A 27,885-nucleotide genomic window follows, 5' to 3' on the forward strand; every position below is an offset into this window, starting at 1 on the left:
ACTCTTAATTGGCAAGGTTAAAATGGAATGCTCTTTTCTACTTGATGAATCTAGTGATAATTTGATCACAGACTCAACTGTGACCTAGCACAGTCTATTTCGTTTAACGCAGGACTTTTTTATTTTATCTGTAAAGCTCAATTATCGGGCAGCCAATTTGGAATTGGTTCAGAGAAGCACCTTTACTCAAATTCAGCACCTGAACCTAGGGCAAGTTGGTTTTGGATTTCCTTGTTAAAATGACAAGGCTGATAGAAAATCTGGATGTAAATGGGCCTGTAGCAAAATGTCAATGTGTGACATAGACCCACAAAAGAGAAGAATCAATCTGTAACTACTTAATGAAATGAACTGTGAAAAAAGGTCATAATATTAAAGCATTTAATGCTAATGTTAACTGTTCAAACCATTAAATAAGAGTGCATTAAGGCTGCTTATTATGTCCATTATAGTAATAAAAGCAAGAGTGTAATGTGCATATGTACCCTGAGCTGCCATCTTAAAATGTTAGGCCAACACCAAAATTAATAAATAAAGATAGTGTTGATCATGAATTATCTGAAATAAAACAGGATAGAAAGTAGTTGGCTAGATCTTCTATTTTTCTGAGTTCTTCATATACTTGTGCCTCATAACAATGGCCCTTCTGTATAGATGTGGCAAGAGCACAGAATTCTGGCCATATGGGAAATCAGGCATTTGTCAAGATTTTATAGAGGGGATGATGCTGAAGCAGAGCTATTATTGCTCACAATTGTTTCAAGCCCTGTCTGCAGGTGACAGCAAATACAGTCCATTAGCCAACAACACTTCAATGACCTTGTCAACTGGACTTCAAGTCACTGAGCTCCCTCACACTGTTATGTAGTAGCCCTGCCTGATGATGTTATTAGCAATTGTGGTTGTTCTTTCCATGCAACTTAATGGAAATTGAAGGATAGGAAAGGAAATTAAATTTCATCAAAATTCTACAATGGCTTAATTTTTTAAGAAAAGCACTGTTGTTTATCACAACTCAATGTTGTATGCTTTTGATTCTGAAGCTTTCAGTCATGTTGGTTGTACGTCTAATTTTTAATGGTACAAGCTACCACAGAAGGTGCTACGTCATTGCAAAAGAAGACATGCAGATTGCCTACATCTTGTCCAGGTAAGAGTTTTAATGAATAGGGACTATATTCTTTTACATTTAGGATCCTTGGGTGTGACTAGCACTTGACTAAACAATGTTGTGACAGAACATCACATGGAAATTACTCAACAGAGCAATAGAAAATAGGAACTATTTAGAAAATATTAAGATAAGGCCTGTTTTCTTTCCCCCAGGAGGAATATTGATAAGACTTGGTGACTGAAATGAGTGGAAAATGCAAAAGGACAAAAAAAAAACTTGAGAGGGGTTAAAGCTAACTTTGTGCAAAGAGACAAGGAGGAACTAACAATTCATTTGACACAACTGCTGATTGATTAGAAAGGAAATTTTCAAAAATCCAAATCAGTTTTGTACCAGAAATATTGGTGTAAACCTTTCTCTACATTCTGACAGAATGAATTGCCCGTTCAGTATAGAAACTTTATAATTTTCATTCCATCCTTTTGGGATTTATAAAGGACAATTAATTCAATCTGCCACATTTTCACATTTACATGAGGATAATATCTACCCCACTGTACCTTCTCTTCCAGATACTGCTCAATGCATCGTATTTTCATAGCAGTTTCTGCTTTATTTCAGAATTCCAGCTTGTAAAGGTAGGGGGCAGGCAGCTGACATAAATGCCACTCCTCAGCACCTTGCTTTTTATTGTAGCAAAATTTCTTACACGTTTTGATTAACCCAGAGATGGATGCCACTTTGAAATGTCAGTTGCAAGCATCAGCTAACCATGGACTTATATTGCACAAATATGATGGGCCTATATTAATAGTAACTAACATCAAGGTAACAGATTGTACCAGCGTATAAATCATTTCCTTATTTTACTTTTACCCTGTTATTTGAATGAAAAGCACATTTAAAGGTGCGATTTATCAACTGGATTTTATATTCTTACATGTACAATCTCAAATACTGTTAGAATTAGGTTACCACAGTACGTAAGTATTAGCAATTATGGAAGATAAACAGTGTGCATAGGCCCTTACAGTATAATATCATGATATGGAAATATTTACTAATGCATAAAACACTGCAGTAGGATCTGGCACTTATACAATTAATGGAAGATCTAAAACACAATAAAATCAAATTCTAATATTATGATTAATTCCCCATCAATGCTGCAATATCAGTCATATTTTTGTTCCCTCATGTCATTCACATACAGAGGGAGACTAAAATATATTCCTGGGCTGTGGGAGGCAACCTTGGATGCTGGTTTGTGAAGGCGGTAATGGTGGAGGGAACAGTGGGGCAAGGAAAATAGCAGAGGACCCTGCTGGGATGGCTCCCTGATGCTATCCCACTTCTGGCTAAGAGCTCGACAATGGTCATTCTCCAACATCAATTGAACTTTGCTAGGCTCGCACACTATGATGGGTTCAACAGCTCTTTCTTTATTATTGAAATTTATGTAGCTTTGCAAGAATGACTAAATTTTGTGGGACCCTTCCCAGTGGGGCTGCTATTGCTGCTGGTCCTCTTGCAACCCTGTTCTAACCTCCAACTTTGGCTGGACTGATGAAGAAGGCTGCCTCAGGCAAAGCTCTGCTGTTGGCCATCCTACTGAGATGTATAGGCCGGGGATGCATAAATGGTGCCAAAATCTAGTTCCCAGTACTCATGGGAAAATTCAGTCGAGAAGCCTGAGTACCTTAAAAAAAACTGAACCAATCTATTGCATCTGAATGACATTACAATTTCATGAAGCTCATAACATTCGTCAAGACTGATCTCCTCAGTGGGACAACAGATAGGTTTCATTTACCTCCAGACTATCAGTCAACAGCTTCCAACAATAACTTTTTCTTTCAAAAAAGAAAATCATTTCACCATAATCTGTGTCTGAGAGAGAGAATGGTGAATCATAACCCCCCCCCCCCCCCCCCCCCCACCCCCCCAAAGTAAGTGCTTTTGGATCAGGTGGGAAGTAAAAATGTAACAAGTCTCTAACACAATTGATTTATTCATGATTTTACTGGAAGCTGGATGGAGGGTGTGTAGGGTACTGGTGATCAAATCTCTCTCATGAGGTAAGTCCCCCTAGTCCAGCTTTAATGCTGGCTGATTGGGTTTTCTAGGTTATGGAAACCCAGAAACTAAAGGGCAATGAGGATTGCTGAATGGAACAGGTATGAGGCTTTAGAACTCAGCTTCCAGACTAGGAGACTACCCAGGCCCACTACTAACCATCTCCCTCAAACCAAATCTGTTAATGTTCCCAGCAATTGGATCACTCATCAGTAGGTTATGTCCTCTTGGTACCCTTACTTTCTCTCATGCAGTCTCAAATTGTTCAAAATCTATGCAATCTTATCAGCTCCATCCATGATATCTCTGGCCCTCCACAGATTTCTCTTCTCCTCCTCACCCAACGTCTCTGACTCCTTTCACAATCTTATTCTCTTATCTCCTGACCACTCCGATCTTCAGCAATTGTCTCCTCTACTCTGCCCACAGTCTCTCCTCTCAAGCTGGCTAGCTATTGGTGGCAAACAGACTTATAGAAATGTTAATCTGATTCTGCCATCCTGAGGGAGACATTTTGTTCAGGATTCCCTGACTTTAAAACTGCGTCCTTACGTATGTAAATTTCAGGGACAGAGAGTGACAGAAAGAGATAGGCAGTGCATGTTTGTAGGGACTGGATTGAAATAGGGGTGTCAAGGAGTCAACCAAATGTGCTTATGATTGTTTTCTCTCCCTTAAAGCTGTCCGATTGGATTTAAAGATTTCAAGTTAAATTGCTGTTTGGTAGAAATGTTTTTTTTTCACATCAATGCTTTGGGAATGCAATTACTAGATTTTTTCCAACAATCTCAGAGTCAAGCAGGTTGATCTTGACTGTCTATGACAGTATAACATGGATGTTAATGAGTCATGAGCCCATTTCATATTTTATCCCAATTTTAGTTCCATGGAAGTCAACATATATTAACTATGAAACTCCCTTATTGAAGCTTTTACACAAGATCATGAACTACATCAAGCTTCTCTCAATGCAGCTAGAGCGTGTGCCATAGTAAGAAATTAAAATTTAAGACTCAAACTGCCATTTCGCACACAAACTGTTTATGCTTATTCCATCAGGTACTCAAGACACTCCCTCAGCCCATAGCACTGTCTGATGATCTTCCTCTTTAATAAATTGTGAACTGATCCAAAAAGGTGGCTACTTCAGTCTGTCTGTGCGGGCTCTCTGTTTTCTCTAATCTTGTACTTGAATATGTTCTCTATTGCTAAGTTTCCTCGAACAGGCTTGCTAGGCGTTATCAAAGTGAATTTAAGAGTCAAACATACAGTCGAGGTCTGCAGCCATAAGTAGGCCAGGACAGGCAAGGATGACAGATTTTCTTCCGTGAAGAATGTCAGTGAATCAGATCAGTTTTTAACAACACTTGATAACAATTGTCATGAACACCATCACTGAAACTCATCTCTTACCTAAGACCAAATATTTGGATTTAAATTTTAGCAGAAGTTACAATGGGATTTGAACCTGTGTCTTCAAGTGAACTGCTGGAATACTAGCTCAGTAGCATGATCACTATACCACTATACTCTAGTCTTTCTTTGCAGCTCAACAATTTTCCACTTTCAAATGTAGAGGCAGTTCCTGAGTTAAGAGCAGTTTCTGTTTTTGAGTTCATTCTTAAAGATGATTTGTATGCAAACCAGAACGCAATACAGTACAAAATATAATAGTCGTTCATAAGCATGAACAAACATTTTCATGTCAGATGCTTAGAATTAATATTAATATGGGATCTTGTTTGTAAGTGTGAGCATTTGTAGGCCAGATGTTCATACATTATGGAATGCCTGTACATCCAAATCAACTTCCTTCCCCTATCTTCCACAAAAACTAAGGCTTTGAGTTTATAATGAACTTGAACCACACTATATCTTTTCTGTGAGTGCTTCACCTGAGTGAACATAGCAAAATAATAGTCAAAATTAGAGTGGTGATGGAAAAACACAGCAGGTCAGGCAGCATACGAGGTGCAGGGAAATTGATGTTTCAGACAAAAGCCCTTCATCAGGATTCCTGATGAAGGGCTTTTGCCTGAAATATCTATTTTCCTGCTCCTCGTATGCTGCCAGACCTGCTGTGCTTTTCCAGCACCACTCTAATCTTGACTCTAATCTCCAGCATTTGCAGTACCCACTTCTGCCATAGCAAAATAATATTCCATTCCACAGTATTGATGTTCCTCACAATGATCAGGTTTTACTTTAGTCATGAATCACTCACTCAACACAACCAAGGTAGACTCACAAAGTCATCAGCCTTTGCATTTGCTGAGTTATGAATAAAATTAATCCATATGTTAATGAAAAATTAATGAAAAACCCTGGGGCGCCCTTCACACTAACTAATACAAGAAACAGCAGGCACAAGGGAGTGATTAATTTTCCAAACTCATAGCTGGGAGTCAGGAACCATTTGCACACTAATTGATATCACCTAAGCCTACAATAACACTGCCCACGTGTGATTATTCTTCTTCACTCATTATTATACAGGTCCCTCATCATTGCATGGAATGGTTTTCATAAAGGGGAAATGGACTGTTGTAGGGGGCACTCGGGATTAAACTGGCACAGGTACGGGCATGCAAGTATCTTAAGACATTCATTGCATTTGGCTCTACTCAAAATTATGAGTTTCTGTCTGAGGAGCCAATGCAGTGCCATGTTTATTCCAGAGGAAGCAACAAACATTCATCTTTTATCACTTGGAGATAGACACATGACAGTTAAACAATAAATAAAAGATAAATCAGAATCTCCTACTCAAGTTGCTTCTCATAGAAAGCCTTTGCTCAATGTCTGTATGTATTTTAAGGCAGGAAAGTATTTTTAGATAGATTTAATCTGAAATGTAAATTATTTTTCGTACTATTTACAATACAATCATGTTTTTCACATGGGTTAATAAATGAATGTTTGTAATCAAGAATCAAAACCGACTCAAGTCAGTGCTTTCCTACAAGAAAACATCTGAAAATGCTGGAATATTTTGGGGTGCTCCGAATGAGGAGGAGAAACTTGGGGCGCTACTTGAAGTAGTTTAGACCTGCTACCAGCAAAAACTTTTCCAGGAACAGTTCAGAGTCAAGGACGGCAATGTGAGCTGCTCGTCCAATCAATGCGTTGGCAGTGTTTGGCAGTGCGTGGAAAATATCATAGCGTATCAAAGTGCAGTCCTCAGTCTCTGTCACCGGCCGAAGGAGATTGTTGATCATTTCAGTGTAGACAGAACCTATTCCAGCAGGAAAAGGAAACATTAGAAGAAAAAGAAATGTATGATATTCACAACAGAAATTGATATTTCAAAGACATACATTGACTTGTAAGCCCAGAAATTGAATATTGCTGTAATTGTGACATGTTGCTGAAGCTTTTCTAGCTGCACTCATCAGGACAAATGCAAAGAATCCCCGAATTCAAATGACCTTACCAATTAATAATACAGGAGAAAAGAGTGCTGATTGGCTGACAAGTTGATTCTGAATGGGTCAGCCATTGCAATGGAAGAAACTGATATATTTTCAGCTTCAGCTGCATAAAGAAGACCATAAGATCATAAGACATGGGAGTGGAAGTAAGGCCGTTTGGCCCATTGAATCGAGTCCGCCATTTAATCACGGTATTGAAAGTGGCGTTTCAATACCACTTACCCGCATTCTCCCCGTAGCCCTTAATTCATTGCGAGATCAAGGATATATCAATCTCTGCCCTGAAGACATTCAATGTCCCAGCCTCCACTGTGCTCTGTGGCAGTGAATTCCACAGGTCCACCACTCTCTGGCTGAAGAAAAGTGTCTTCATTTCCATTCTAAACTGACCCCCTCTAATTCTAAGGCTGTGCCCACGGTTGCTAGTATCGCACCTGACGGAAACAAATTCCCAGCATCCATGGGATACGCTATGATATTTTCCATGCACTGCCATGCATTATCTTGTACGTTTCTATTAGATCTCCCCTCAACCTTCTAAACTATAATGAATACAATCCCAGGATCCTCAGCCGTTCATTGTATGTTAGGCCTACCATTCCAGGGATCATCCGTGTGAATCTCCACTGGACACACTCCAGTGCCAGTATGTCCTTCCTGTGGTATGGGGCCCAAAACTGGATACAGTATTGTAAATGGGGCCTAACTAGAGCTTTACAAAGTCTTAGTAGCACATAGTTGCTTTTACATTGCCACCCTCTTCAGATAAATGACAACATTACATTTGTTTTCTTAACCACAGACTCAACCTGAAAGTCAACCTTTAGAGAATCCTGGCCTAGCACTCCCCAGATCCCTTTGTACTTTGGCTTTATGAATTTTCTCACCGTTTAGAAAACAGTCCATGCCTGTATTCTTTTTACCAAAGTGCAAGATCTCACATTTGCAAAGGAAGGAAGAAAGGAAGTAATAAAACAAAGCATAAGGAGATATTTACCAGTCTGTCTGTCTTTTAGTGCTGTCTTACACATTTCAATCCGGGCAGAATGAAAAGGAACATATCGATCCTGCGTTGATGCCACAAGCATGACATTCTTGAAGTACTGCAGCCCTACGTCAAAACAAGAGGTTTATAATTAGAAGTTTGATTCAGATAAAGCATTTGGTTTTCCATTTATTAGAAGGTTTTACTTCACTCATTTCCTTCTCAGTCTCAATGGGTCTGCTGGTACTGAGAAGGATGATCATGACCAACCCCCATATCTGTCAAAAGCAACAATGAGCTGAGTGATAAGAGTCTAATGCAATCCAGATCTGTGAGAGGAGAAATGGAGTTCTGGGTTCTGAGTAAGCCAGTAGGATCTGTGAATTTAACAGAATCCAAATTGAAATCTGTGTGCTTTCATCCACTCAGTTAACTTGCAGGAAACACACATTATCAGAATAAACAAGCTTAGTTAATTTTGCTAGAGACAAAACTGCACCTGCTGGAATCCAAAGTAGACAGACTGTAGGCTGAAAGAACACAGCAAGCCAGGCAGCATCAGGAGGTGGAGAAGTCAATGTCTTGGGTGTAACCCTTCTTCAGGGCTGAGGGTGGGTGTAGGGGAAGCTGTGAATAAAGGGGGTGGAGGGGGTAGGGTGGTGAAGAAGGGATAAGTGAAGACAAATAGAGGGTATGATTGGTTGGTCAATGGGAGGAATTAATCCGGTTGGTGGCAGGGAAGGGTGAAAGGGAAAGGGAGGGGCTGGGAAGAATGTCAGGGGGTGGAAAGGGAGGTTATTTGAAACTGGAGACCTCAATGTTGAGTCCTCTGGGCTGGAGGTGCTGTTCCTCCAATTTGAGGTTTGGTTTGTTGTGGCAATGAAGGAGATCAAGGATGGTCATGTCGGAAAGGGAGTGGGAAGGGGAATTAAAATGGGCGGTGACTGGGAGGTCCGGTCGGCCCCTGCGGGTCCAATTGAAATGCTCGATGAGCTGATCCCTATGTTTGTGCTCTGTCTCCCTGGCGTAGAGAAGGCCACATCAGTTGCACCTGATGCAGTAAACTAGGTAGGAGGAGAGGCAGGTGAACCTCTGTCTCACCTGGAAGGACTGTTTGGGGCCATGGATGGAGGTGAGGTTGGTGGTGTAGTGGCAAGTTTTTCATCTTTTCCAGTTGCTGGGGAAGGTACCGGGGATTCTGGGGGGGGGGGGGGGTGGGGTGGAGCTTGGTGCAGATCGTGGTGCAGACCAATGACTGGTGAAGGGAACGGTCCTTATAGAAGGCAGAGAGAGGTCGGGATGGGAAGATGTTCTTAGTGATGGTGTCTATTTGAAGTTGGTGGAAGTGTTTAAGGATGATGCTTTGGATGCGGAGACTGATGGTGTGGTAGGTGAGGTCAAGGGTGACTCTGGTCTAAACACGCTCCTCCCAATGCAATAAAGAGTGGTGAAATGAATAGCGATGATGCGGTGGAGGGCTGTCTGGATGACCAAGGGAGCAAAAGCACGTTGTTCAAAATAGGTGGACATCTAAGATGTTTGGGTGTGGAATGTTTTCTCGTCCGAGTAGATAAGGCAGAGGTGGAGGAATTGGGAGAATGGGATGGAGTTCTTGCAGGATACTGGGTGGGAGGAGGTGTAGTCCAGGTAGCTATGGGAGTCTGTGGGTTTGTAGTAAATGTCCGTCTGGAGACTGTCGCTGAATATGGAAATCGAGAGGTCAAAAAAGGGAAGGGAAATAGACTAAGTGAATTTGAGGTTGGAGTGGAATTTGTGAGCGAAGTCAATGGACTGCTCCAGTTCAGCGTTGGTGCTGGACGCGCATCGATGCAGTCATCGATGTAACGGTGGAAGAGTTGAGCCACAGTGCCTGTGTAGGTACTGAAGAGGACCTGTTTGACACAGCCGACAAAGAGGCAGGCATAGCTGGGGCCCATCAGGTGCCCATGGCCGCCCCATGGATTTGGAAAAATGGAAGGGAATTAAAGGAAACATTGATGAGGATGAGGACCGGTTCAGCAAAGCGGAGTAGAGTATTGGTGGAGGGGGACTGATGTATCTGTTAGAGAGGAATAGGCGGAGGGTATGGAGGCCATCCTTGTGGGATATGGATGTGTATAAGGACTGCACGTCCATAATGAAGATAAAGCGCTGGGAGTTGGGGAACTGGAAGTTACTGAAGAGGTGGAGGCTGTGGTTGCTGTCACGGACGTACGTGGGAAGTACCTGAACCAAGGGGGAGAGGATGGAGTTAGGATAGGACGAGACGAGTTAGATGGGCAGGAGCATGCCGAGACATTGGGTCGGCCAGACTGACTGAGATAGTATGTTCATGGGTGGCTGACAGGTAGGGTAGTCAGTGGACTGGGTAGCAGTTAGCTAGTTTGAAGGCGTGGTACGTTGGCAGCTAGATAGTGTCATTCCCCCTTGTCCTCACCTACCATTCCACCAGTCTCTGCATCCAAAGTATCATCCTTAAACACTTCCACAAACTCCAACTGTGCCCCACCAAGAACATCGTTCGGTCTCCCTAAAGATGTGGTTTTCTCTACTTTGTGGAGACCAAATGTAAACTTAAGGAATGGTTCACTGAGCGTTACAGCTGGGTCTGCAGGGGCTGACCAGACTTCCCAGTCATCGTCCATTTTATTTCCCCTTCCCACTCCCTTTCCTTTAGATACTGAAAGTCCCTTCAAACAACAAGGTAGATTCATTGCAGTAATTCAGGAAGCAAGCTCAACTTCAGCTGCTCAAGGGCAGTTAGGGATGAACCACAAATCCTCGCCTTGTCCACGATGCTCTAATCCCATAAAAGAATAAGAAAAGCTTAGGGGACTTTAACTGGGTCAAAAGTAATGATTAGTTTAGCGTCCTTGATCTGATCAACATCCAAAGTCTCTGGCTGGATAGCAAATGTACAGGATGTTACATGAGGAGAATCAGGTTGGGTATCTCTTGTATATAGCGGAGACAGTGGCGTGATGGCCATGTTGCTGGACTAGTAAACCACAGTTAATGCTGTATATAGAAGTATAGCCCCTCCCCTCCCCAGGGTGGCATTTAAATTCAAACAATGAAAATGGAATTGAAAGCTAGTTCCATGGTCACCAACACAGAGGCAATCCCCAATTGTTGTTTCACTAATGCTCTTCAACAGATGGGAGTATGCCCCTTACCCAGCCTGGCCGACATGTGACTCCAGACCCACAGCAACATGGCTGACCCTTAACTGCCCTTTGAAATGGCCTAGCAGGCCGCTCAGTTCAAGGGGAATGAGGGATAGGAACAAATGGTGGTGTTGATACTGATGTCCAATGGAAGAATAACAGGGTTAAAAACAACCCTCCTTCGGTAAATAGGTTGCTTACAATTGTTCACACATGAAAAAACTTGCTTATGGATGACTGTGGTCTCAGGGGCTGATTCAGTCATGACAGAGTTTTCAGTAAAGGACGAAAACAAATCAGAAGTAAAGATTAAATAAAATCCACACTTTGACTGATTCATAAGGAACAAAATATTTCTTCAAAAAAGTGAAATGACTGTAAGCATTTAAAACAGAATGCATATCACGACATTGCGATATGATAAGTCATAGAATCCCTACAGTGTGGAAACAGGCCATTTAGCCCAACAAGTTCACACTGAACTTCCGAAGAGTAACCCACCTAGACCCATTCCCATACCCTATTGTTCTAAGAATTACCTCTAACTAATGCACCTAACCTACAAACCCTAAACACTAGGGGCAATTTAGCATGGCCAATTCACCTAACCTGCACATCTTTGGACTGTGGGAGAAAACCAGTGCACCTGGAGGAAACCCATGCAGACACATGAAAAGTGTGCAAATTCCACACAGTCACCCAAGCCTGGAATTGAACTTGGGTCCCTAGCACTGTGGGGCAGCAGTGTTACTATTGAGCCACCATGCCGCCCAAATGCCTCTACTTTTTTAACTTTGCATATGTGTTGATACAGAGCCACAGAGGCTGAGTCACAGCCTCTAACTCTTTTAGATCAGCACTGAAACTGTAACTATTTACACAGTAACTATTGAAACAGTAAATGAGACATTTAGCTCCCTGTTTGGGACAGTGTGCATTGGGCCATATGGATAGATTATATTTTCTTCACATTTTTGGGATTTTTTGACATTTGTGCACTATGAATTGAGTAATTTTCAGTGGTTGCACTGGCATCCCTGGGTATTTATATTTCGCGAGGCTAGTATAACACTTCTACTTTCCACAGCACCTTTATGGCCACTTAAATGACCTCTTGAAAGTTTAGTGCACTATATACCTAATAATGATCAGCTTTTTGTAATGCCTGCAGATGCCTGCAATGGATTTCACACAGTCCAAAATTATTTTCACTTTGCACCCACATCAGTCGATAGAAATAAAAGGAAGTACAATGTTCAATTGATTTCAGCATTTAAATTCCTCTGAATGACATTAATTCCTAAATGATCAAACTCAGCTCTGAAGGAAGAAAAACATCAAAGTATTACTTTTAAACATTATGTATTATGAAAATTTCAAGCTCCTTCAGTAAGCAATGTAAAACAAAATATTTTCAGTTTATGTACAGACGTTGAAACCAACATTACTGATAAAATGTAATGATTCAAGAACTTGTAATCTTCAGGCACCTTGTGCAAATACCCAGTCTTTGCTTTTGGGCTTTAGATATGAACATCACAGGATTATTTAACTGTGGGGCAAGAAAGTTTGAAACTAATCGTGTTCGAATATCCTTAGACTTTTCTGCTTTAATGTTTGCTGATATGTGGAAACAGCATAATTGTTGTTGAGAAACAGAGAGAACAAGCAGATCATTAAATATCTGACTCACTGGAGACCTTATCATTCAATCTTTAATTGTAAAATGCTCACGTTTACCACTAAAGAACTGCTAAATGAAAAGCAGAAGTTGCTGGCAAATCTCAGCAGGTCTGGCAGCGTCCTGGACAGAAATCAGAGTTAACATTTCAGGTAAAAGTTCTGAGGGCGGGTCACTCAACCCCAAGTGTTAATGCTGATTTCTCTCCACAGACATTGCCAGACCTGCTGAGCTTTCCTAGCAACTTCTGCTTTTGTTTCTGATTTACAAAATTTGCGTTTTGAGAAACGAAATAGTCTATTTCACTCATTCATTTCCTTTTCTTGACTTTCGCCTCATTTATAATTCATGACTCTCTTTAAAAATAAAACATCCTTAATCATATTGCTTTTAACTCTTCCTTTTTCTTCTGATCTGACCCACAGCGGAATTAGGACTCAAAAACGTCCTGAACAACCATTTTAAGTCAAATACTGTCAAGCTAGCAGCGACGCAATGTCATCCAGTTTTCACCTTTTGTCAACATTGTCAAAGTAGATCATTCATCTCATTGCTGGATAGGGAATCTCACAGCATACAAATTGGAAGCTGGATCTGCAATCTGAAATAGCAACTTTCTAAGTAAATCGTTTTTAGGCATGTTCTTTGAGGTGTTTCAGAGAACAGTAATAGTGAAAGCCTTTTCTGGGTTTATGTCTGTATGCCTCGATTTTTATCTTGACAGCGATGAACATTGGTAAATTTTATTTGAAACGTCCTCTGCTGGTCCTTATTCAGCTGGCAAGGTACAAATCAATAAGCAAAAGCTGAGATCAAATTGCCAGGAGCTCTGAGAAAATTGAGATTGCTTGTTCGTCTGCACCATGCACGCATCACAGAAACTTGAGGGCTGTTCTCAGATTCATGATACAACTTCAGATGATTTCACATCCCATATTTCAGAATAGAACACTTTGTACTTGGTTATCAGCAGTAATGAGTTTTGTCTTGCAGATTACATTACTTCTTGCCGAACTGCAGTTAATAAAGCCGTCATCACAACATTTACAGGGGCACTGCGACTTGCAAGAACATCTGTTTCAGTATTTTTGACAGATGTTGGTACTTTGTAAGAAGCTACTTAATATTGGTGCATATGCTCATTAATAAACACAGCTGCCAACAACATTGATCTCTTTAAATCACATAAATATTGCACATTTTTCATGGTGACTTATGCTTTTAATAGTAATTTGGATAGCAATTTTATTTTGCAAGCTTTTTGTCCAAGCCGACATCTCCAAACAATACTTTGTTCAGGATTACTCTCAGGAATGCTCCAATACTGGGTTGAGCCAAAATCCCTCTAAATATTTTTAGCAAGTGTCCTGGTCACCAGCTCCATTTTCCTTACTGAGAATAGCGTGAAACCGCTCCAGATCTTGATATCATGATTAGAGTCATAGAGATGTACAGCATGGAAACAGACCCTTCCGTCCAACCCATCCACTCCAACTAGATATCCCAACCCAATTTAGTCCCACCTACCAGCACCCGGCCCATATCCCTCCAAACCCTTCCTATTCATATACCTATCCAAATGCCTCTTAAATATTGCAATTGTACCAGACTCCACCACATCCTCTGGTAGCTCATTCCATACACGTACCACCCTCTGCATGAAAATGTTGCCCCTGAGATGTCTTTTATATCTTTCCCCTCTTATCCTAAACCTATGCCCTCTAGTTATGGACTCCTCCACACCAGGGAAAATACTTTGCCTATTTATCCTATCCATGCCCCTCATACTTTTGTAAACCTTTATAAGGTCACCCCTCAGCCTCCGACATTCCAGAGAAAACAGCCTCAGCCTGTTCAGCCTCTCCCAGTAGCTCAGATCCTCCAACCCTGGCAACATCCTTAAACATCTTTTCTGAACCCTTTCAAGTTTCACAACATCTTTCCGATAGGAAGGAGGCCAGAATTGTATTCAATATTCCAACAGTGGCCTAACCAATGTCCTGTACAGCCACAACATGACCTCCCAACTCCTGTAGTCAATACTCTGACCAATAAAGGAAAGCATACCAAACGCCTTCTTCATTATCCTATCTACCTGCGACTCCACTTTCAAGGAGCTATGAACCTGCACTCCAAGATCTCTTTGTTCAGCAACACTCCCTAGGACCTTACCATTAAGTGTATAAGTCCTGCTAAGATTTGCTTTCCCAAAATGCATTTATATCTAGGTCATCACCAAGACAAAGGTCTCCAAAACAACAGCAAAAATGGCTTGCATCTTTAATCTAAAGAAGCATCCTAATGGACTTCACAAACATGCTATAAGAGATAAATTCCCAGAAAGTCACATTCACAGATATTTGGGCTAATGTGAAGAACGTTTAAGTGGTAACTCAAGGAATGAAAGAGAGTTTGGGGCCTTGGCAGCTGAGAGCGCAGCCACCCATGGTGTGGCAATTAAAACCAGGGTTGCTTAAGGGAACAGAATTAGAGAAGAGCAAATATCTCAGGAGTTGTGTGGGAGAAGGAAATTACAGAGATAGGAAGTGTTGAGAAAACAGCAACAGGGATAATGATTTTAAATTGGGGGTGTTGCTTAACTGGAGCCCCTATGGGTCAGTGAGTGAAGGGCAAATGGGACATGATACAAATCAGACAGTGGGCAGCAGAATTTTGAATGACCTCAAATTTAATGCGTGAAAGGCCAGGAAGAAATGCATTGGAATGGTCAGGCCTAGAGGTAACAAAGGCTTCAGACATTGGCTCAGTGGGTGAAATAAAAAGTCTTATTGAGGGTTCAGGTCTCGGATTGGAGTTGCAACTCAGAGTCAATAAGTCTGTGAACTGTTTAGTTCAACTTAACATAGCTACAAGTTAAAAAGTGGGAATCGGTAACTAGGGCATGGAATTGTACGAGGAACTGAAGACAATATTCCCATTATTTAACTTGAGGAACTTCATCCAAAACCAGTTAACAGCCAAGCAGTCTGATTATTTAGAGATGAAGGAAGATGACAGATAGTGGTCAAGACTAGCTTGGTGTACCCCGTATTCATGTGAAAACTGATTTTGCCTCTTGTTACTGTTGGCACTGGCTCATTTTGGCTTTGGCCACGCCTGTTTTGGCTCACTTTTTTTGTTATCCAGTTAGAGGATGTGGGCCTGAAGAAGGTAGCATTGAAGAGAGATTTTGAGAATTTCTGCAGTGCATCTTGTTGATGGTACACACTGCTTCTCCTGTGCACCTATGGTGGGGAGAGTAAATGTTTGCAGATGTGGTGGCACTGGACAGGTATAAATGCAGGGGGTAGTGTGGCAATCACATAACATCAAAGGGAAAGTATTCTTAGCTTCAATACAAACTTGATATTTGTCATGACCCTGGCTGCTCGGGCTGTGATATACTGAGTGAGAGATTAATCCATGGCCACTTCATCAACACGGACGATCACCCTGAACTGAAGCTGTACTTTTTCCTGTTATTTGAGAGCAGCTAAAGGTAAGCTCTATTGTAAACGGTCATTGACTTTAATTGTGCATTCACCTACATGCCCTTGATACCATTTTACAGCATCTGTGATCATTATCTCAACTCTTCACATCCTGCTGCTAACTTTGTCGTTTTCACAGGCATTAATTACTATTCCCTCTTTTTCTCCCCATCTGCAGCTTGCCTTGGCCCTTGGCTACACTTGACAGGGGTGAATGTTGAAGGGGTCTGCAGAGACCGAGCCTGGGTCTGCAGTTATAATTTGAATAATGGAGCTGATCAGACCCAAAGAAAGTAAGCAATGTTTGGGGTGGGAATTAGTTTATTCTGGAGTTTTATATTCTGCAAGCTGTCTTTTTTATATTGGTTGTGCATCTTGAATGACATTCTCAATTCAGCATCTTTCAAATTCTTAAATATGTTCTGCAGTTGATGTTGCTATATACACCATCTGAAGCACAAAGTCCCATCTGTATGGACTTTTATATCCAGTTAGACCCTGAGGAATCTATCGGGGAAGCATCTCTGTATTGCATTACAAACAGTGACATTCACTGCATATAGATGGGTCTGTCTAAGCTGTGTAGTTGCAAATATAGGCACTCCAATATCCTACGCACAGCAATCAGCGTCCTGACACAGATCACAACATTGGCTGCTGATGACAGAAGCCACTGCCACATGGACCTCAGTGGTCCACACAGAAGAACAAGAAACTCAAGAGAACGCTGGCCATAATACACATTTTCATAGTGCTGCAATTGCAACAGGCATCTTGACCAGTATGGCGGGCTCCCAAACCAATAACACTTCAACAATGACTTATAATACTGATCCTGAAATTAGTAACATCTTCTGGCTTCAATTCCCATCATAAACAAGTCTTTCACTGATCCTGTACTACTGGCTTTTCCTCTGGGAAACCAAGAGAGTTGCTTTGTTCTGGATGATATCAAGATTCCTGAATGTTTTTGGAGCAGCACTTATCCAGGCAAATGGGAAGTATTCTATCACGCTCCTGACATGTACATTGTAAATAGCGGACAGGCTTCATAGTGTTAGGAGATGAGTTACTCACAAGAGATTCCTAGTCTCTGATCTACTCTTGTAAACACAATACTTATGTGGCTAGCCCAGTTCACTTTCTGGTTAGTAATAAGCCATTGGATGTTTACAGTAGAAACTTCAGTGAATGTATTCCATTGAATGCCAAATGGTTAGAACAGTGAAGAAGGGGTTTAGTATGCTTTCTTTTATTTGTCAGGATATTGATACAGGAGTTAGGAGGTCATGTGGCAACTGTACAGGACACTGTTGGAATATTGCATGCAATTCTGATCTCCTTCCTGTCGGAAAGATGTTGTGAAACTTGAAAGGGTTCAGAAAAGATTTACAAGGATGATGCCAGGTTTGGAGGATTTGAGATATAGGGAGAGGCTGAACAGGCTGGGGCTGTTTTCCCTGGAGCTTTGGAGTCTGGGGGGGGGGTGGCGTTATAGAGGTTTACAAAATTATGAGAGGAGTGGATAGTGTAAATAGACAAAATATTTTCCCTGGGATGGGGGAGTCCAGAACTAGAGGGCATAAATTTAGCGTGAGAGGGGAAAGATATAAAAGAGACCTCAGGGCAAACTTTTTCACACAGAAGGTGGTACGTGTATGGAATGAGCTACCAGAGGACGTGGTGGAGGCTGGTACAATTGCAACATTTAAGAGGCATTTGGATGTGTAAATGAATAGGAAGGGTTTGGAGGGATATGGGCCGGGTGCTGGCAGGTGGGACTAGATTGGGTTGGTTATCTGTTCGGCATGGATGGGTTGGAACGAAGGGTCTGTTTCCATGCTGTACATCTCTATGACTCTATGGTTGGATTCACTCTTTTTGGAGATGGTCATTATAATACTATTATTGGCATTTGTCAGCCCAAGCCTGAATATTATCTATTACCATTTGACCATGGATTGTTTCAGTATCTGAGGAGTCAGAAATAGTGCTGAACATTGTGTAAAGAGCAGGGAACATCCCCAACTCTGAACTTCTGATGGATGGAAGGACCATGTACGGGTCTCAATCTGGGCAAAGGCAGATAGGCCAAGCTAGGCTATATTTCATTTGACTAAAAGTATGTCAAGGTCGAGATGGGTGTGTTCCAAAGACTTTTTACAATGCCTTGCTACCCACTTCTGCCTCACTCATCAGTTTCCCCTCTGCAAGCCTGCATGTGAAGCACTGTAATGTTTTATCCACAGTGATTTAAACCTGCCTGGAAAATTAATAAATGTGTGTGATTACACACACATCAATAGATATCAGAGAGGATCACAGAATAGTAGATATTAATGATTAACTAAATAGTGAGCTGAGCTGTGTATTTAAACATATTTCAAGCTAAGCCTTAGACTGAGTATGCCAGCAAATTCCAATACTTTTTCGCCAATCTGAATCTGAAATGTTGTACCAATTAAGATTCCAGATGGTGCATGTTTAACTTTACATTAGTATTCCACTGGTTTTTCTTCATGATACTGTAGACTAACCTGTGCTGTATCATGTCAAACTATATTGCAGCTTTGATCATGATGGATTGATAGTCCAGTCTTCAAAGGAACAAATGGTTTAAAACAAATAGACCATGCCTCAGGGTTTTTAACTCTTTGTTGTGTTTCTGAAATCACGAGCCAGCATTACATATACTTAAAAAGAAGAATCTGAAAGGTTTCTTGGAAGACTTACTTGATTATTTATGTTTATACAGTTTTCATAGGGAAATAAAACTCTCACAAATTGAGCTTTTAATGTGTATGCAATTTAAATCTAAAATTTAAAATTTGTTTATTATTTTAGTAGAAAAAAATGAATAATTAGTTTAGCTTGTGCAATTCTGTTCAGTGCACCATATTTTCTGTCAATCGATACAATGAATACCTAGCAGAAATCTAAAATGGATTTTTGCTGGCTATTTATCACAATCAGAATTAATCATTAGACATGAACTAAGTTACTTTTGCAAGTCAGAAAGCAGAAGATGTAATTTTAATATCACCAGGAATGTGTAACTATTAGATGTTTGGAAAAGAAAAATAAGAGTGTAGAAAGTGCTAGAACTGTTGCAGATTCTTATTCAACACCTAACAGTGGATATCAGATGAAGAAAGGCTCGGCTGTGATGTTGACATTGATTGACTCATTTCCAAACAGCAACATCAAGGGTCAAGTGCTAAACATACACTTGTGTGAAGTGTGGAAAGTCATCTTGCATTTGTTCATCAGTGCCTCAGCTTTAGTTATTTTTGTTCAGAGCAGCAAGGAAACAGGAAGAGATTGGAGGTGGGAAAGGGAAAACGTCAGCATGCGCTTCATTGGAATAATACCCAACTGCTCGAAAATACACAGATCACACAGCACCTACCTGGCTTTTCACTGAGTTTATACAGAAAAGTCTTGCGCGGATCAGCTTGGTCCTTGAAGGTTAATTGTAACAGTGAGCTAGACTTTTTCAGCTTCTGCATGAGCCAAAGACCTAAATTAGTGAAAGGGCACAATCAGTTACTGAGAAATCATTAAAGCCCAAGCACTCCCTCGTCTGGTTCAGACAATGACAACGATAGGAGAGAAAACAAGTTAAGTCAAGTCCTGATTAAGTGATGCACAACTTGATTTTTAATGCATATAGAATGTGGGGAGATGGCTAAAGCAAGTATTGTTTGAAGCAAGTCCAGGGAGAGAAACTTAAGGTTTTGGTGCTTCTCCTGTTTCTAGGCATCTCATTCCCCCAATATCTTTTGCATTAAAAATCCTCCTTCCATCCGTCATGTCTCCCAGATCAGGAATAATTGCCAGAGTAGGGTCAAGCTGCTTTAATCAACCTGATCAGATATATTACAACACACCCCCGTGACAGGCAAGACTTGAATGCAATCCTTTTGGCCCATAGGTACAGACACTATCACTGTGCGATAAGAGCCTCTATATTTTTAAGCACCTTGTTATGACACACTTCCACAGCCATTGTGTCCTGAAGTGGGAACTAAGCCTGGATCTTGTGGCCCAAAAGTAGGGACACTAACACTGTAAGTCCATCTGCAAATCAAACCTCTTAACTTCTGTAAATGTGTCCGGTTCACTTGAATTGACAGGTTCACAACCTTTCTGTCACTCTCACTGTCCATAGACTCTCTCACACATGTATATAGGAAACCCTGGCCACATCATGATCAAGTGATTATGGAGAAGCCAGGAAGGGAAAAATATAGTGGGAAAACAAAACAGAGGATCAAAGTCTGGTGTGTGTGTGTGAGGTCAGTTTCAGTTCAGTATCAGTATTGGAGAAAGTGGGATTTGTACAGATGGGATAATGTGCAGCACAACCATATTATGCATGGTATTCTTGCCAAATGTATAATGAGGCAAGTAGAAATGTTTTTAAACTAAATCATGGGGCAAGAATCAAACTTAGGAAGTTATGGTAAATTAAAGAGTCAAGGCCAAAGAGAAAGATATTAATAAAAGAAATAATAAACAGACTGCTGCAGGGAGTGATAGAGAGGGCAAATCGAAGAGTCAACCAACAGATGGATTTACAATTTATAAAGAAAACAAAAAGGAAAAAAAACCTAAAGTGAATAAAACTAAAACTGAGTGTAAGTCGTATTTGAAACAAAACAGATGAACTGCAGTTAGAAATGAATAAATACAATGTGGTAGCAATGACAGAGACATGATTGCAGAGTAGCATGGATTCGGACCTGACATCAATACTGGCCATGTAGAAATGACTGGAAAGTAGGAAAAGGTGATAGTGTGGGTCCAATAGTTCATGATTGCATTTGCACAACAGAGAGGGATGAACTAAATTCAGGAAAGCAAGATGTGGAAACAGGTTGGGTAGAAAAGAGAAATGATAAAAGCAAGATCCACTTGTGGGAGTATACAGGCCCTATAACAATATTCACATTGTAGGGTTGACTATATAGGGAGAATTAGTGGCCCAATTTTTTTCTGCTGGCCAGATAATCATTTTTGAAGCATAGATGATTCTTACATATGGGGACCCTGTAGATTCCTTGAAGTAGCAGACTTCAGGTTGCCTAGAAAACTGAACATTCATAGGGTAATTTGCCAATTGCTTGGAACCCTCTTCAAGTGTCCATTTCAATCAGAGAATTTACAGGCTTCTGCTGCAGTTAAGTAAATAGTTGCTTAGGTCTGTTACAAATCTAAGCTGAAAAATGTGTTGCTGGAAAAGCACAGCAGGTCAGGTAGCATCCAAGGAGCAGGAGAATTGACGTTTTGGATATAAGCCCTTCTTTCTGAAGAAGGGCTCATGCCCAAAACGTCGATTCTCCTGCTCCTTGGATGCTGCCTGACCTGCTGCGCTTTTCCAGCAACACATTTTTCAGCTCTGATCTCCAGCATCTGCAGTCCTCACTTTCTCCTACTCTTACAAATCTAGGCTAACTCTTGAATAATTATCAAAGTGACTCCACAACTTCCCACATTGATATCCAACTCCACCTCCCCCAGATTCCTTAAATCTGTGGAACCTGATACAGCGCAACCCTTTATCTCAAAGGCCTGACAGCCCCTGTTGCCAGACCTGACAACTCCACCTTCACCACTCCCCATTTCACCTGGGCACCTGACATCCTTTTCCTGCTGCTAAACCTGAAATCTAAACCCCTCTGGAATGCTAACACCTCATATTTACATTTTGACAAATGCCTTGGAGTGCGGAAGTGTTAGTGGAAAGCAAACACATCACAATCAAATACCACTCCCACCCTGGTTCAATTCTCTTCCACCCTCTTCTGTCAGGCAGAAGATATGAACACTTAAATACATGTAGGACAGATATTATCAGACTTTTGAATGAACTTCTCAAATGTTAATATTGATCGCTCTCTCTGCACATTCTCTGCAGCTGTAACACTGAATTCTGCGCTCTGTTCTGCTACCCTAATGCACTTTGTATGATATGATTTGCCTGTAGAGCATACAAAACAACACTTTTCACTGTATTGCGATACATGTGACAATAATAAATCCAATCAAATCTTTTTCGCTACAGTCAGTTTGCTGTATGCTGTGATTTCAAGGTTCAACATTACAGCCATCCACTTTGAAAACTCCTGATATCTCATCCACAGCAAACCCTCCCACTGGATCCAATATTTCCCAGTCACCCTGACCTGTGCTAAATACCCCATCATATACCTGGCCCCTTGAGCCTTGGCACCCAACCCTACTGATCTGGCACCATATTTACCTAACACTGTACTACCTACCAACCTGACATCCCATTTAGAATAGAGAATGGTCAATTTTGTTTTTCGTTAAAGTGCTGAGAGTTTTTGGAACTCCTCTCTTGAAAAGATGGTAGAGGTAGAGTCCTTGAAAATTTATAAGACAGACATGAATGGATTATTAGCTTTTTATGCAATTGTTTGTCAGGGATGGCAGGAATGCAGATTTGAGTTTACAATCCAATTGGCTATCATCACACTGATCAGCAGAGCAGGTTCAAGGGGCTGGATGTCAAGATTAGAGTGGTGCTGGAAAAGCACAGCAGGAGAGGCAGCATTCAAAAAGCAGGAAAATCAACATTTCAGGCTTTGGCCCGAAGTGTAGATTTTCCTGCTCCTCGGATGCCTGCCTGACCTATTGTGCCTGACCTCTAATCTTGACTCTAATCTCCACCATCTGCAGTATCCAACTCCTCAAGGGGCTGAATGTTCTACTCCTGCCCCTACTTAGTATGACTTGTAGGCTTAACCCTACCTTCAGTTCTAGCAGCCTGGAGTCCATCTAAAGGAAATTGAAGAATCCAACAATGCCCAAAATGAGCAGTGCACAATGTCAGTAAGAAGGGAGGAATTGGCTATCTACTGCTGCCTCCTACTCAATCAAATAAACAGGGCTGCTTAGAGAAACTTAGATCATTGGCTGACTAACCAATAAAGCCTGTATCAGGTTGGCTATTCTCGCTACTAAATGTCCAGATTGACAGTCTACTCAGCCAATAGATGGGCTCCCAAAGGTTTGAGATTCAGTAATTAGCATCATTTGCACCCACATATCTCAGGCCTTGCACCAAGTTTCTGGGAAGGAATGAGTGGCAGACATTGTGTTTACACCTTTGGAGGAAAGTAATATTCGAAACAACAATGTCCAGAGGTGAACCAAGAAGAGAGGTAAGAAACAAATCAATGGAAGAATTTGGAGGCTAGAATTAAAGCTGATGCAGTCATCCTCTGCTGAGCCCCAACTTTGTGTTTTGATATGATTTAAAATTTTGAGTTATGAGTTAAAAATTTAGAAGAGGCAAAAGAAAAAATGAATGGCATTTGAAAAGTAGTTCATGAAGTTAGCTCACCACCACCTTCTCGAGCAACTAGGGATAGGCAGTATATATTGGTCAGACAACAGCTCCCAAATCCCCTGAGTAGAAAAAAATGACACTTTTTTTTATTGGTATTGTCTTATTTAAGTTTGAGAAGTTACACTTTATATTGTCAATGTGACCATGGATCAGGCAGATCTTGGCTAAGCAACTAGATGTTCAAATTGTTCAGTGCCTCACACGTGTAGTCCATTGAGCAGATGAATTAGAAGTTGGGGTGGTGATGGGAGTGGCAAAATATAAAACTATATGAAGTGCACAGTAAGCTTCTTGACTGTCTTTGCAAGGTGCCTTTGTTTAGTTTTGCAGAGGACGCTGATGTCATTGCAATGTCAGTGTATGAGTGATCTCCAGGACTGAGGTAATGGTCCCAGGACATGGGTTCAATTGCAAAAGAGAAGATAGTGGCATTTAAATGCAATTAATAAATTTGGAATTTAAATCTTGTCTCAGTCATGGTGCCACAAAACTGCCATTGCTTTTTTTTGTTAAAAACCCCCTTAGGTTTGCTAATATGCTTTAGGTAAGGATATCTGCTATTGTTATCTAGTCAGTGCGAAATGTGACTTGATACCCACAGCAATGTCATTTAATCTTTACTGCCTTCTGAAATAGCTCTAGCTAGTCCCTCAGACCAAGGGCAATTAGGGATGGGGTAACAAATTCTGACCTTGAGGTTGACATTTCATGATGAAATAATTGTCAAAAGACTTTTAGAGGCCAATTCGACATTGGAATTATTCTAAGATGATTTGTAAGCTCCAATCTGAACAGAAAGCAAAGCAGCTGTTGTGACTTGGCTGAACCAGTTTGTTTTCACTTTTATAGATATTTTATAATCGATATGTTAGTGATTCTAACACACTTCTGGAACAGTGTGGCTTGAAACCAGGCTTCCTGAATCAGAGTTACGGACACTGTTACTGGGCCACCTCAGCTCCAGCTATTTTTTTAAGCTAGCCTTCTCTGCCTGAAAGCAGCTGGAGCCTAAAATAATCACTTGCCCAGTTCCAGACCTGACTTCGCAGGTTTTTGACAGCTTTTGATTGCAATGGCAGGTAATGGGACTTCCACCACAATTAAAGTCAGTTCTTTCACCATTCAGTACTTGAAATGTGTTGTAACATACAGTTCCTTGGCTGTCTTGGCTCAGAAACGCAGTGGGGAATGAGCTTGGCTCGTGCTGGTGCCTCAGTGCGACACTGTGATTCCCCTACACTCAATACAGTCTGAATGAGTTTGCCAATTAGTGTGGAATTGTCGCAGATGGGGTGCTGTGAATCTCATCACTGGCAATTCAGTCAGGCAGCCAAATTCATCGCATCCAGCAGCCTTTCAGGAGAAACACAGTGAGAGAAAACGAACACGAAAGAGGCAGCAAGCAAGAAATATTAAAAAAGAATCCACATCATGAAAAATGCAGACAGAGAATGACATCGACATTCTTAAACACAGAAACAGATAACTTGCATCTATCTGAGCTGGATTATTCTGCAAATCCCAGAGGTGAAAGGACTTATGCTGATTTGACTGTTAAATCTCTCTGTGAACAAATTGAGTCTTGATAAAGATTTGTTTAGACCTGATTAGCATCTGAGTAGATTTGAATTGCACACAACATGTCTTAGTATAAAACTATGGGAACAGCTGTTGTCTAAGATCACAACTAAACTATTGCTGTATGCTCAGCAATCTGTCATTGCCTCTAGTGCCTTTCATCAGCCAGCATTTGTTTCCAACTAAATAGAGAGAAAAGAAACTCTATTTCCAGGCAAAAAAAAACAACAAAGAATTTCAAAAATCTTTTCTGAAGAGACTTGAATTTACTAGAAGTGCACACTTGAAATATCAGCAAGAATGTTAGCGTGTGAATAGAATTTTTTTTATGATGACAATTAGGGCTACTTACTGAGATTGTTTGTCATAAATAACTTGGTAGTCATACATGAATAATTAATCAGATATTAAAGTGACTGGGGGAAGCAAAGAGTTTTTACCACTCCTGACCATGAAGATGTTCCCTTACTGTGTCTGCATTTGTTTATCTTCCAGTCCCTCAAATTAGTAGTATTATTCAAGGTTGACCTTGGACAATCATCTCTTGAACCAACATCTCATTAATTGAAAATTCAAGATGCATCAAAGCAATTTGTAAATATTCAATTGAATAACTTTGTGAAATTAGAAAAAAAATTAACAAATCTGCTGATTTATCATAGAATCCTACAGGAAATGTACTTCATATCTTTTCTGCCTTAAAGGTACTGAATATGAATGAGGATTTAAATTTTAGTAACTTTTTAATTTTCCTATTAATAGGAAACCCCTGAAGGTCAATGACAATATGGATGTTTGGCAAATGGGAATTATTATGGGATAGAAGAAATGCACAAGATTTTAAAAGTGGGAGTTTATGTTTGGATGTGAAGCTGGAGAGAGCAGACAAAAGCAAGGATTATGATTTTTGCAGCCGTGGGATGGAGGTGACAGACTGTGATGAATGTTAAGGGGCCCTGGCATGTATACACTGCAGTGTTTGACCTTTTACTCAGAGGTAAACAGGAGACGGAGGATTTATGATTTGGTTTTGCTGGAGCTAGTGACTGGTGAGGAGGATAAACACTGTTAGGAGGAGATGCTGAATGATTTCTGTTGGAAAAAATTGTGACTTATCCAGTCAGCTGTCTATGAACGAGCGGCAAGTGAATGTTAGTCAGAGCATCCTCAGCATACATTTGGGGATATATATTGGTTAACCATCAGCAAAAGAAGCACCAGAGGTTTTCTTTTACAACCAGTCATTACAATCCTTTAAAGTATACATCACCATAGCTAGATATCTGCCATGAATCATGCATCATGGTTCAGTCCAATCCCAATCCATGCTAACCATGTTCTTAAACTAAACTAGTCTCCACCTGCCTGCACTTGGCCCACACCCTTCCAAACCTTTCCTAATTATGTACTGAGCGAAACGTCTTTTTAAATGTTGTGACTGTACCCACATCCACCACTTCCTCAGGTAGTTCATTCCACACACAACCTACCCTCTTTGTAAACAAAAAAAAAATGTTGCGCATGTCTTTTTTAAATTCTTTCCCCTCTCTCCTTAAACGTACCCCCTCATCTTGAAATCCCCTATCTGGGGGAAAAGACAACTATCACTAACTTTATCTTATACCTTTCATTATTTTATAAATTTCTATCTGGTGGTCTCTCAACCTCCTCTGCTCTAGTGAGAAAAGTTCCGGCCTATCCAGTCTTTCTTTATAATTCAAATTTTCCAAACCCAGTAACATCCTTGTAAATCATTTCTGAACTCTCTCCAGCTTGATAATACCCTTTCTATAACTGGGCAACAGGTCTGGATACTAATGTCCTATACAAACTCAACATGACTTACCAATTCCTGTACTCAAAGGTCTGAGCAATGAAGGAAAGCATGCTTGGAGTACTGTATTTTAGTTGACCTTTCAGCAGAAGGATATTATTAAGCTCAAGAGGGTCCAGAAAAGATTTAGCAGGATGTTGCCAGGAATTAAATGTTTGAATTCTACGGAGAGGTTAGATAGTTTGGGGCTTTTTTTGACTGGAACATCAGAGATTGAGAGGTGACCTTATAGAGGTTTATAAAATCATGAGGGGTATAGATAGGGTGAATGGTATGTGTCTTTTCCCTATAACGGGATCTCAATACGAGGGGGCACATTTTTAAGGTGAAAGTAGAGAGATTTTCTACTTTCTACACAGAGGATGGTTCACATGTGGAATGAATTTCCTGAGGAAGTGGGTACAATCACTACGTTTAAAAGACATTTGGATAGGTACACAAATAAGAAAGGTTTGGAGGTATATGGGCCAGGAGCAGGCTGGTGGGATGACTTTAGTTTGGTCAGCCTGGACTGGCTGGGCCGAAGGGTCTGTTCCATGCTGTATAACTCCACATGAGGCCTCCTGTACAATATTACGTTCCAATTCCTATACACAAAGGTATGAATAAGGGGAGGAAGCATGCTACATGCCTTCTTAACCACCTTGTCTACATGCAATCTTCAAAGAATTATGTACCTGGACCCTTGGGTCTCTGTGTTCTACAATAATATAAAAGGCCTGACCTTTAACAGCATAGTATTGTATAAAACCCATGGCGTGGTCTTCATTTTATTACCAAAATAAATTTTAGTCTCTTCAACGTACCTGTGCTAACCAATGTGCTATTATTATAAAGTGTTCCCAGATGTGGTCCAGAAAGGGATAGGAACGTATGCAGCTTGTTCAGGTAGCATCGAAACCTTGGCCGTGTCAGCACTGAGCGAATGATGATGTTGCCCAGTGAGTGGCCAATGAAGCTGCAAAGAAACACAGAAGATGAATTAAAACCTCAGAGAATACCTGACAGCTCCAATCTTGGCAGTGAACAATATATATGTGATGCTGACATTTAACATGGAGAATAAGCAAGTCCAGAGGCAAGAAACAAATATCAAGGTTGGATGATATTACAAAGCGTGACAGCAGAACTGAAAATTAGATTGAGAAAT

The 27,885-nt window shown here is 40.8% G+C and overlaps 1 protein-coding gene across 1 annotated transcript in view; it reads right to left on the reverse strand.

Moving 5' to 3' along the window:
• Nucleotides 1–5,284: 5,284 nt before the first annotated feature.
• Nucleotides 5,285–27,885, reverse strand: part of LOC132815497 (protein FAM135B-like) — a 369,978-nt gene continuing 347,377 nt past the window's right edge. The window contains exons 17-20 of the mRNA XM_060824465.1: nt 27,542–27,693; nt 19,355–19,465; nt 7,619–7,732; nt 5,285–6,425 (exon numbers count right to left, since the gene is read on the reverse strand). Coding sequence (XP_060680448.1) covers nt 6,220–6,425; nt 7,619–7,732; nt 19,355–19,465; nt 27,542–27,693 — 583 coding nt within the window. The 3' untranslated portion in view covers nt 5,285–6,219. The remainder of the gene's footprint in view (nt 6,426–7,618; nt 7,733–19,354; nt 19,466–27,541; nt 27,694–27,885) is intronic.

Source organism: Hemiscyllium ocellatum, chromosome 4 (assembly GCF_020745735.1).
Source record: "Hemiscyllium ocellatum isolate sHemOce1 chromosome 4, sHemOce1.pat.X.cur, whole genome shotgun sequence".
NCBI classification, from domain to species: domain Eukaryota; kingdom Metazoa; phylum Chordata; class Chondrichthyes; order Orectolobiformes; family Hemiscylliidae; genus Hemiscyllium; species Hemiscyllium ocellatum.